Source organism: Dreissena polymorpha, chromosome 13 (assembly GCF_020536995.1).
Source record: "Dreissena polymorpha isolate Duluth1 chromosome 13, UMN_Dpol_1.0, whole genome shotgun sequence".
Taxonomy (NCBI): domain Eukaryota; kingdom Metazoa; phylum Mollusca; class Bivalvia; order Myida; family Dreissenidae; genus Dreissena; species Dreissena polymorpha.
The window spans coordinates 21,833,146-21,845,924 of record NC_068367.1 but is presented as its reverse complement, the minus strand read 5'-3'; the positions used below and the strand labels follow the sequence as shown (position 1 = coordinate 21,845,924).

General features: G+C 37.5%; 1 protein-coding gene across 3 annotated transcripts in view; it reads right to left on the bottom strand.

Annotated features, from left to right (window-relative positions):
- LOC127855037 (transcriptional repressor NF-X1-like) overlaps nt 1–12,779 on the bottom strand; it is a 36,733-nt gene that overhangs the window by 9,256 nt on the left and 14,698 nt on the right. For all 3 annotated transcript variants that reach the window (XM_052390371.1, XM_052390370.1, XM_052390372.1), the window contains 9 exons: nt 12,410–12,541; nt 10,609–10,694; nt 8,015–8,123; nt 6,902–7,021; nt 6,209–6,288; nt 4,362–4,466; nt 3,807–3,935; nt 2,089–2,165; nt 1,245–1,349 (listed from right to left, as the gene is read on the bottom strand). In XM_052390371.1, the coding sequence (XP_052246331.1) occupies nt 1,245–1,349; nt 2,089–2,165; nt 3,807–3,935; nt 4,362–4,466; nt 6,209–6,288; nt 6,902–7,021; nt 8,015–8,123; nt 10,609–10,694; nt 12,410–12,541 (943 nt within the window). The remainder of the gene's footprint in view (nt 1–1,244; nt 1,350–2,088; nt 2,166–3,806; nt 3,936–4,361; nt 4,467–6,208; nt 6,289–6,901; nt 7,022–8,014; nt 8,124–10,608; nt 10,695–12,409; nt 12,542–12,779) is intronic.

The window sequence follows — 12,779 nt, the reverse complement described above, 5'->3', positions numbered from 1 at the left end:
TTCATGAAAACATATAAAGAACTTTTAAAGTTATTGCAGGATCCAGAAAAGTGTGACAGACTGACGGACTGACGGACACACAGAGCGCAAACCATAAGTCCCCTCCGGTGAAACCGGTAGGGGACAATAAAAGGCAATAACTCTACATATATGTAAGCAAGAGTTATGGCTTTGCTAACTTCACATCCTTTAATTAGATATACCAACCAACATGTATCAAGTTTCAAGTTGCTAACTCTCATAGTTTTTGAGATATTCTCCAGACAAAATTTCAATACAGAAAAAACAAAGGTCACTAACTCTAAATATATATAGAAGCAAGAGTTACAGTTATCATGCGCTGCTTTTACACCAAATGAGATCCTATTAAGTTTCAAATTTACACCTTATTAAGTCTGTGAGATATTCTCCGGGAAACAAAAAAACACAAGTGTATACAGTATCTAAATTGAGACAGGGGCATAACTTTTGTAATAAAAAAAAAAAAGAATGATACAAATCACAAATGCAAACTAAATATCACAAGGAACAACGCCTGCAAGTTTTCATGTTTTTTTCATTGAAAAGTGTTGAGAACCACCTCCTGACATGTTGTGTAATACATTCAGACAGATAGACACAACAGATTGACACAGAGAAAAACATCAATGATGATCCCTGTAAACTAAGTGATGTTGCATGGTTTTGATATATCAATGATGATCCCTGTAAACTAAGTGATGTTGCATGGTTTTGATATATCAATGATGATCCCTGTAAACTAAGTGATGTTGCATGGTTTGATGATCCCTGTAAGCTAAGTGATGTTGCATGGTTTGATGATCCCTGTAAACCAAGTGATGTTGCATGGTATGATGATCCCTGTAAACTAAGTGATGTTGCATGGTTTTGATATATCATATGGTGTTCATGAAAGTAATACAATCATAACAATTATAATAAATATAATAATAGTTATTATAATTATTGTTATTAATATCACTATCATACAAAATGGCGTTTATTTTTTATATGAAGAGAAAATATAACAGATATCACATAGACATTGTGGAACAGTCTGTCACATGATTTCTCTACGCATCAAGGGAAAAATTGCACTCTGTATCCCAGGAAATCCATTTCAATGTTCCTAAACATCCATGAAATATATGTTTTGCATTCACTTCTTTTTACACACTATCAATCAGAAGACATAAAATGTCATCACCAACTTAGCAGGTTAATATAATATAGCAATCTCTTACTATCTTGTGAGTCCCATCTTGGACTGGTTATATTTTCCTATGTTCACAGAGGAAGAGGCTCCCATTATGCCTTGAATGGAGTCCTTCAACGACTGCATGGTCATCCTAAAATCATAATAGAATATTTAAAAATACATATTTTTGTCCCTCCCTTTTTGATGTGTGGGGTGATAGCTAGCCTTTTGGATTTGGAAAAGCCATGTCAAATGGACAAAAATTGTTAAATGTATTATTTTCATTTTTTCAATTAAAAAAGGCATTAAAGAGTTTTAAGCGTTGTCAAATTATATTTTCTAAGGTTAAACTGATAGAGGGGTAGGGAGTCTTCCTGACATTAACAGTGAATAAAAAAAACTCTTTGGAAATAAATTGGATTTATAGGCAGTCATTTGGGACAAATATATATTATTTTTGAGATTAGAAATGAAGACTTATTTTAGCAAATAAATGACAAAAATCATCAACACTGAATATCTGACAGGCCAGCTAGAGAGTTGAACAAGCACTGCAAGCATGCAATAGATTTTAGGTATGTCTTTATAAAAACCTGCATAACACAAAGCTGAATTAACAATTGTGAGAACAGTATTTATCAATTGATATCTTCTTCTAAAGGGCAACAAAAAATATATAAGGTTTGTCCTGCTTGAGCTCAACTACATTGACAACTACAAGCTCAACCTTTCCAGTTGAATAAGCTTATATATAAAGTTACAAAATGTCTTTTGTGTAAGTGATGATACTAGTAAATCATTCATAGTGTGGCAAATTTACCTTACTTTGAGTCTAAATTACTGAAATGTCAATGTACATGTACATTGCAATGTGTGGCAAATCTGCTTACCTTTGGAAGTCTGATGAGTCTGGGTTAAAGCAGGCCGTCATAGTCTCCCTGTGACCACAGGCACACTTCACCAGGACCTGGGCAAAACAAACACATCATCATCATATAACTGAAGAGGCTAGGAACCAACACCTGGGGAAACAAACACACACTATATAACTGAATGAGGCCAGGAACCAGAACCTGGGGGCAACAAACACATCATCATATAACTGAAGAGGCTAGGACCCAGAACCTGGGGGCAACAAACACATCATACAACTGAAGAGGTCAGGAATCAGGGTTTTTTTTACTAATAAAGTGACGCCGATAGTCGGCGTCTTCCCCTACCAGAATTTTTCCCCCACAAAATACAATATCCCCTCAAATAATATCATTTTTCACCAAAACATATCGTTGTTAAGCATTTATTTCAGTTTTAAACCAATTATTGATAATTTTGATTGCTTAATTATCCATCACAATACTAGCTCATTTGCTGTAGTCGCTGAAACACGTTAAAATAGAAATAAGCGTCTACAGAGTTGGATTAGAATGTGTAGTTTGCGGTTCCTGTTAATTTTTGCAAAGTCATGCGGAACATTTCGCACTTTATCGCTGTCAATGTTGGTAGAAGAATCCTCAAACTAAACGTGCTTACATCTGAGTCGTTAAGGGCATGCTATATAATGTAATGGATAAAGGTTAGTCACTCTAAATGTCATTTGTGTTTGTTAAAGTTTTTTTTAATGATTTTGACAGAAAACTTCTTTATTGTAATTTGGAAAAATTTCATCTAGATTTGGTAGGGAATGGGGCCATTTTTTTTGCTTTGGGAATGCCTCCATATTCCAAAGACGCTGACAGTGGTGAAAAACCTCTGAAATCAGAGTGGATGAGTTATAGACATCGATTAAAACAGTTTTTATTTGTTCCCTCTATTTTCCCCTTTCACCCAGCGTCCAGCGTCTTCCCCTTTGTCTAAAAAAAACACCTGGGAACCAAAACATGGGGGCAACAAACACATCATCATACAACTGAAGAGGTTAGGAACCAACACCTGGGGCAACAAACACATCATCATACAACTGAAGAGGCTAAGACCCAGAACTTGGCGCCAACAAACACATCATCATATAACTGAAGAGGCTAGGAACCAGAACTTGGGGGTAACAAACACATCATCATACAACTGAAGAGGATAGGACCCAGAACTTGGGGGCAACAAACACATCATCATACAACTGAAGAGGCTAGGAACCAACACCTGGGGCAACAAACACATCATACAACTGAAAAGGCTAGAAACCAGAACCTGGGGGCAACAAACACATCATGATAAAACTTAAGAGGCTAGGAACCAGAACCTGGGCAAAACAAACCAATCATATAACTGAATGAGGCCATGAACCAGAACCTTGGGGCAACAAACACATCATCATATAACTGAAGAGGCTAGGAACCAACCTGGGGGCAACAAACACATCATCATATAACTGAATTAGGCCAAGATACGTATTCATAAAGAAAAGTTGGGGAAAAAATGAGGAAATTTCTTCAAATGCATGAAATTCCATAGTTATGTGTCTTACTATTTATTGTGTAGACTGTCTGTTTTATAGAAAAAATGTTTAAAACGTGATTATCACTAAACCGATAAACATTTCATCTTTTCCAGATGAGGACTTAGTAGCAAAAAAACAATGCCATGTAATTGCAACACAACTTCAAGTTTTCACCTTGGCCTTGCAGGGTGAGTTAGGGCAGGGTTGCTCCCCATGGCATGGGGCAGCACAGGGGTGTTCACAGGAGTCTCTCTTCCTCTTACACGGCTGGGTGCAGGTCTGGCCTTCCTCTACACAGGGCCCCTGTGCAGCACAAGCAAGAGAAAGAAAAAAGGTGATGGCTGATTGGACAATATATACAGTTTGAAGAACAATCACAAGGGCAGCACAGAGGTGCTAACATGAGTCTCTCTTCCTCTTCCTGTTAAGTCAGTTTTGATAGTCACTATTGTTATTAAGTACATAAACTGCACAAGAAAATTGTCAGGACATTAAACGCTTGACTCTTGTCTCAATACATAGTGAGTACAATATTTCATTAGCATAATTACGGCTAAATATTTGGAATCATTTGGTAAACACACTGAAAAGCAGTGAAGAGACACTAGATTTCAAATTTTCACAATAATTAACAACATAATTATATTTAATTGTTATCAAGAAAGAAGCATTCTTTTGAAATGATGTCTTCACATGATTTCATCCAGGTAAGATCTAATGCATACACACCTTATGACAGATTCTGTTACAAGTGTGGTTACCGCAGGGCAGGGGTTTGTTGCAGTTCATACCACAGGATAAGTCTGTCAGGTGGCAGGCAATGTTGGTAAGCATCTTAAAAACAAACAGACACGAATTTGAGAACAATATACTTAAATAAAGTGAAATTGTGACACATTCAACTAAGGTTTAAAAACTTGAATTGTTATTGTCTTGTTACAAGGAAGAGGGTAACCCAATATTTAATGAGAAGTAACTGTAACAGATGGCCTATCTACCAAATTAATTATCATTATTAAGATTGAAAAAGAACTTAAAAATTTAAAAACAAGAAAAACTTAAAGTTGGCAAGTGTACTGGGTACCAATTTGACTTCAATCTTAAAACAATTTTAGGAAAAAGAGCTATCCCAAGGCAGCCCTGGACTATTTTCCTGCTTTAATGGTATAATGTATGCTTTTCTTTCAGTCATTTAATATAATGTCCACAAAGAATATTTTGAAATTGAATATCTGCAATAGTCACAGAGTATATTTAAACTAAAAGATAACTTATAAACTGAAACAAGAAATGCTTCCATTATGATAAACTAAGCAATTCAAATTGTTATCAATAAATTAAGGTGTATTTAAGTAAGTTTGCAAGCAAGGTCTGCATATAAGCTATACAAAGTTAGAGCACACTACCTCCATCTACATTGTATACTTAAGTTATTGGTTGGAAGCTGTTTTTATTTTAGGACCTTCACCCCAATTGCCCCAAATCCAAATCCCTTTACTAAATCAGGCATATAACCCACCTACATGCACATCTTCAGCACACTATATACATCCTTATTGAAGTAACTGAACAAAACTTGTTATATATATATATATATATATATACATACATTGCATTCAGCAAGCGACCTTGTCCAAACTTGCCCCAAATGCAACAATATAAAAGGTCTACATGTTGGTCAAGGCAAATGTTTGCATGAACAAGAGCACCGCATAACAAATGCCAACGCTCGGCTGCGGGTGCATTTTTAAATAAATGAATGCTAGTCAAATTTTTTTTTAAGGGGTCACATTGACCTTGACCTTTGACAAAGTGACCCAAAAATGGAAGTGGCGTGTCAAGGTGCATCTACATATGAAGTTTTAAAGTTGTAGGCGGAAGCACTTTGATTTTAGAGCCCATGTAAAGATTTAAGAACAGCAGACGCCGGACTGCGGACGCCGAGCTGGCTATGACAATACCTTGGGTTTTCTCCAAAAACAGCCGAGCTAAAAATTGACAAATTAATACTGCATACTTCTGCTTAATTGCAGTTCAGAATTATGGGCATTGGTCAATGACATTGCATGATTTTCCAAAAACCATGTGTGAAGTTTTGATTGAATACCTGTACTCGAAACAGTGGGATATTGGATGTTAAACTTTACCAATTTTCTTACTACAAAAATTGTTCATGATAATTCTTAATTGCAGGTCACAGTTTTGGTTCTTGATCCGTGACATCACATATTGACTCTAATCACATGTATTAAGTTCAAATTATATACCTGTGGAAGAAAAAGTGATATGTAGATGTTGAAAATCAACCTTAACAAGTTTTCTACATACAAACAATGGGCATAATGCTGGCAATTTGCAAGTCAGAGTTATGGAACCTTATCACCAACCTCACACAATAACCCCAAAAAGGCATTAAATTAAAATTGAATACCTGAAGTATAAATGATAATATGTGGCAATCCGAAATAAACCTTAACCAATTTTCTCCATACAACAAAGGCCAAAGTCTACTAAATTGCAGGTCAGAGTAATTTATACTTTATGAGTGTGAACTCTACATGACATGTCCCACTCACCACATGGTTGCCCATACACATCTTCTTGGTGAGCTCTGTACATGGCGGACACACCTCCTCACTGTGACAGATGTGTCTCACTGGAAAGTACACACATGTGAAATCATACCTACGTTATAATAGTATGTGTTTATTTAATATCTAGTATAGACTGGGGGACATAAAAATACGTGTTCAAACATTGAGAGACACTCTAAAAAGATTGCATTGACAATCAGATACGAGTATGAAATGTGCATAGCATCAATTGTTTAGACAAATAATTGCAAGTGCTTGTAATATACCACACCATATATTATAAAAAATACCTAAATATATGTTTCACTTTAAGCTGTTGGGTGAAACAATTGTCTATAACCAGTATACATAGTTATTTAACCAATCTGCAAATGGCGATGGTCTTTTGCCTTATGACATTGCTCTACTAGGTTTTATGACCTTAATCTGGTTAAAATAAACGCATGATCAAGGTATAACCAGATAAGCATAAACAGAGCTGAATTCTGGAGGAATAGCACTGTAAAATAAACTGTTAAAAAATTTAGAGTAATTATTTATGGATGAAAACTTGTAAGTCCCAAAACGTTTTTGGGCTAAAAATGGGTGTGTCAGACAATTAAGAGAATCTGCAAACTCAAGAGTAACTACGGTACACCATCAATACAACTCTATCTCTGAAAACACGTCTGTTACCTTCGTGATCACAACCGTGTTGGCGTGTGCATGGTCGGATACATTCCGGGGGTTTGGTGCCGCATGGGATGGGCGGGTACATGACCTCCACACCACAATAGCATGTGAGCTCATCAAAACCTGCAAGTACAGCACATGGAGTAAAGAAGAGTTCTACTGCAGTAGTAGTTAATTATCACAGAAATAACCAACAGTTTGGAGAACCAATGTCTAGGAATTCAATCACATGCCATAGTAGCTTACCAGCATTGAAAATAGAAAGGGGTTCTTTCCACAATAACCAACACTTTTTATTAAATTAATTTGATGCATGTCAGCTCATCAAAACCTGCAAGTACATCATTAGGGGTAAATAAGGGTGCTACTATAGTGGTAGTTAATAAATTAATAAAAGTTTGTTGGTTATCAGAGAAATTACCAACAGTTTGGAGTTCAACGTGCATTACATAAATCACAATCACATGTGGCTTCATAGCCTTGAAACAGGCAACAGTTATTTCCACAATAACCAGCACTTTCCCATCAATTATTTGATAACATAAACTTAAATTAAATTAAAGGTATTAAATGGGGACTTGTTTTATCAATACAATAAACCTTACATCACAGCACATTTGTGTATGCTTTTCAGTGACATTTTGATTATCAGCATGCCTTATCGTTATAAAATAATATAAAGCATTTATATAATATGTGGATTTTTATTGCAATAAATAATTTAGCAACAGTTTGAATGTTACACTTCTGTTTATGCACACTTCATTTAAATGAACAAATTCTCCAGTATTCACTTTCTGTTTTCATCCACAATTTTTCCCAGAATGACTGTAACATAACATGTGCATAAGAAGCTAACCCTTTAACACACAGATACACATTTTTTCAGGTTGGTAGTCCCTTAGAAAATAACATTAAATTTAAGACCTTTCATACAAGATTCAAGTTATAAAGCCTTCATTAACAAACCTATGATACTGACAAGCAGCAAACAGCATAAAACCTGAACACACTGTGAATGCCTCGCAGACTGTTCTGGTTTTAAGCTGGTTGCATATAGCAATGTCCTCTTTGCTTCAGAGTGGAAAAAGGTTTAGAGACTTATACAGTACTCACTAGCCATAAGGCATGGTGGACAGTTTGTCTTATGACATGGCTCCGTACATCTGTGGAGACCACAGCTGAGCTTCTTGTTGCACAGCAGGTCACAAGGATGCTCCTCTTTCTAAAATTGTTGTAATAGACTTCCTATATAGTTTGCAAGATGATGGAGAAACCCAATTATCTGGGGGTAAAAAACACAGCTGAATGCAGAGATGGCAAATTGGTTGTACTGTCCCTGTTGTATTAATTTACAAACGTTAATAAAATGAAAATTTGACAAAAGCTGAAAGATAAATGCTTTACTTATGCTCTATAATTGATGTACTTATACTAAATAATTGCTTTACTATTAATGGGTAAGACAAAATTAGATTCCTTGTGCCTGACCTATTTAAGATCTTTTGAAAATCACAATAAACAAGAAATGTGTTTGTCAGAAACACTATGTCCTCTTCTGCGCCGCTTTCATTTATTATAAAAAAATTATCATTTGGCAGGTTCAGATAAGTATCTCCCTTTAAAGCTTATTACTTCCCTTGGATTTGCTTTTTTTTACCTTTGGACTTGAAGGATGACTTTGACCTTGACCTTTCATCACTAAAAATGTGCAGCTCCATGAGATACACATGCATGCCGAATATGAAGTTGTTAACTTCAATATTGCAAAAGTTATGGCAAAATGTTAAAGTTGGAGCAAACAAACAAACACACCAACCAACCAACAGACAGGGCAAAAACAATATGTCCCCAACTATAGTGGTGGAGGACATTAAAATCAATAAAGAAAACTAAATTCAACTAACATTGATACATTTTACAGCTCAGCGTTGTTTGTACCAACAGATTAGATGGGTTTTCCAAACTTGTGGAGATTCAGCTTATACATCTTAGCTAGTGGAAGATGGTTGGCATACAAGTATGTTGAACCCTCCTCTTTTATGTACACTGATTGTTCCAATTGGACTGGATTAAAATTGTTTAAAAGTTATAAAGTGCCATTTCCGAAACACCTCAGAGAAGGAAAATACCCAATCCATCTTACACCCAAAGTCTTCACCTTTAAATAGATCCAGCAAAGTATAATATAAAACCAGTTTGGCATGGAAAAGAAAATCATATTAAGGTCAGAATGACCCTTATAATATAATGAAGCTATATTATAAAGAAATTAATCATTTAAATATAGCCAGAATGCTGCATGTGAATGAGCCAGTTATAGCCCCAGTACTTTCCACACAGCAAGGCAGCCCACACTTATGAAGCCCCAGTACTCACCACACAGCACGGCAGCACACACTTATAAAGCCCCAGTACTCACCACACAGCAAGGCAGCCCACACTTATAAAGCCCCAGTACTCACCACACAGCACGGCAGCCCACACTTATAAAGCCCCAGTACTCACCACACAGCAAGGCAGCCCACACTTATGAAGCCCCAGTACTCACCACACAGCAAGGCAGCCCACACTTATGAAGCCCCAGTACTCACCACACAGCAAGGCAGCCCACACTTATAAAGCCCCAGTACTCACCACACAGCAAAGCAGCCCACACTTATGAAGCCCCAGTACTCACCACACAGCAAGGCAGCCCACACTTATGAAGCCCCAGTACTCACCACACAGCAAGGCAGCCCACACTTATGAAGCCCCAGTACTCACCACACAGCAAGGCAGCCCACACTTATGAAGCCCCAGTACTCAACACACAGCAAGGCAGCCCACACTTATAAAGCCCCAGTACTCACCACACAGCAAGGCAGCCCACACTTATAAAGCCCCAGTACTCACCACACAGCACGGCAGCCCACACTTATAAAGCCCCAGTGCTCACCACACAGCAAGGCAGCCCACACTTATGAAGCCCCAGTAATCACCACACAGCAAGGCAGCCCACACTTATGAAGCCCCAGTACTCACCACACAGCAAGGCAGCCCACACTTATGAAGCCCCAGTACTCACCACACAGCAAGGCAGCCCACACTTGTGGCCCCAGTACTCACCACACAGCAAGGCAGCCCACACTTATGAAGCCCCAGTACTCACCACACAGCAAGGCAGCCCACACTAATGAAGCCCCAGTACTCACCACACAGCAAGGCAGCCGACACTTATGAAGCCCCAGTACTCACCACACAGCAAGGCAGCCCACACTTATAAAGCCCCAGTACTCTCCACACAGCAAGGCAGCCCACACTTATAAAGCCCCAGTACTCACCACACAGCACGGCAGCCCACACTTATAAAGCCCCAGTACTCACCACACAGCAAGGCAGCCCACACTTATGAAGCCCCAGTACTCACCACACAGCACGGCAGCCCACACTTATGAAGCCCCAGTACTTACCACACAGCAAGGCAGCCCACACTTATGAAGCCCCAGTACTCACCACACAGCTAGGCAGTCCACACTTATGAAGCCCCAGTACTCACCACACAGCAAGGCAGCCCACACTTATAAAGCCCCAGTACTCACCACACAGCAAGGCAGCCCACACTTATTAAGCCCCAGTACTCACCACACAGCAAGGCAGCCCACACTTATGAAGCCCCAGTACTCACCACACAGCAAGGCAGCCCACACTTATAAAGCCCCAGTACTCACCACACAGCAAGGCAGCCCACACTTGTGACGACCACATGCCTTCTTGCGGTTACAGCGTTTATCACAGAGGAAGATATGATCAGCACCTGTAATACCAAGATATACAGAACTCCACGTCCTGATTGAAACCAATAATGATTGACTTGCAAAAGGTTTGTGTGGATTAATTAATGACTTCAAGATAATGCTTTCCTCAAGTGTGGCTGGTGTCATTATCAAATTACTTGAGTGGTTAAATAGTGGCAATGTTGATTTAATTGACTACATGATATCAAAGTTATGTTATTGTTCAATTAATTAAAAATAGGGATGTCAACGAATATCCGAATATCCGAATATTCGGTCCCGGACCGAATATTCGGATACTATTTTCCGAATCGAATATTCGGAAGAAAAAAATAAAAAAAAATCGAGTAATTTCAAAGACTTTGTATTCGTGAAATTTGCTTCAAACATTGTACAAAAAATTGTTCCTCGTGTCATAATGTTTAGTCCGGATAATTCGTCGCTATGGTGATGACAGTATACCGGTCATAAATCCCGCTAATTGCCTAACAAAGACAGTCACTTTGTGTCAAAATTATGATAGGTTCAAATCGCATCGGCAATCAAAACACCGACCTGCACTTGATCCAATGACTCGAATTACATTTAAAATTATCAAAGATTAAATGAGTAAAGGAAAAGCCGACTTGGTGTAAAAAAACAAATAAGACCGTATGGCAATTAAAACACCGACCCGTCTTGATCTAATAACTCGAATTACATTTAACATGATAAAAGATTAAATAAGTAAAGGAAGTGCCGACTTGGTGTGAAAAACAAAAAAGATCGTATGGTTATAATCACGTTGTCCAATCAAAAAAGCTTTTAGAAAATAATTTACTCAACCTCTAACCGAGCAAGAGAATTCTGACGAACTTCAGAGATATTTGCTTGTGAAAATGGAGCCAAACGCTAAACCTCTTGACTGGTGGAAACGTCACGAGAGCGAATTTCCGGAAGTCGCGTATGTTGCTAGGAGTGTTCTATATGTACCTGCAACTTCTATGCCATCTGAGCGCATATTCTCAACCACTGGATTGCTCATCAATAAACTAAGAAATAGACTCGCCAGTGATCTGGTCGACGCAATCGTGTTTTTAAATAAGAACAATGTCCATGTGCCCAGTGACGCCGATCCGAGTGACTTTTAAATGTGGCAACGGTGTTTTGTTTGCATGTGTTCGCTTTGTAAATAATACGTTTAAGTTCAGTTTAAATTATTTATAGATCTAACTGTTTTGTCATGTAATTATTTTGTCGTCATGTAAATATTATGTTTCTCGTTCTATTGTTGATGTACAATATTAAAGCACGTGTTCTCTATGTAAATACTACGTTTAAGTTCAGCTTAAAATATTTATAGATCTAACTGTTTTGTTATGTAATTGTTTTGTCGTCATGTAAATATTATGTTTCTCGTTCTATTGTTGATTTACAATATTAAAAGTTTAAAACAGTTTTCGTCATTCAATTTTAACAATTAGCGACGGCAATGCTGTGTCAATATTTAGTCACTTCCGGGGAACTTCCGGTAAAAACGAAAGTAGAATTCATGGAGTAATGGTACGGTAAACATAGTTGATTTTTTTATAACAGATGTTGACCGAATATCCGAATATTCGTTCGGAAGGATGACCGAATATCCGAATACCAATATCGGTATTCGTTGCCATCTCTAATTAAAAACTTTGATGATATTTGTGCACAAAATTTGTTTTAAGCACAATTTAAGAACCAGTCCACACAAGCAGCCCACCAGTTTTTTCAGCAATTTCTGAGCACTTGAATTCCTGTTCCTTGAGTAAACATCGACAAGAAAGTGTAGTGTAACCGCTACATGTACCACACTCTCCCTCATGACAGGCTCGATCACAACGATGGGGCTTCTCTGAAAAAAATAAAATAAAGGTTTTGAAATCATATGCCAAATTTATTTTGGAATAACTTGGTCAGTAATTTCAGTACATTTTTGATGTATGTATATCAGTTTAGAAAAAAGTTATATTTTACATAATGATCCATAATTGGGCCAAATTTTATATTTACATTTGCCAGCATATATTTCTAAAGTGAATATGAGGAAATGGATATGGTGTGCATTTAAAACTGGGGTATCTGTTTAAATA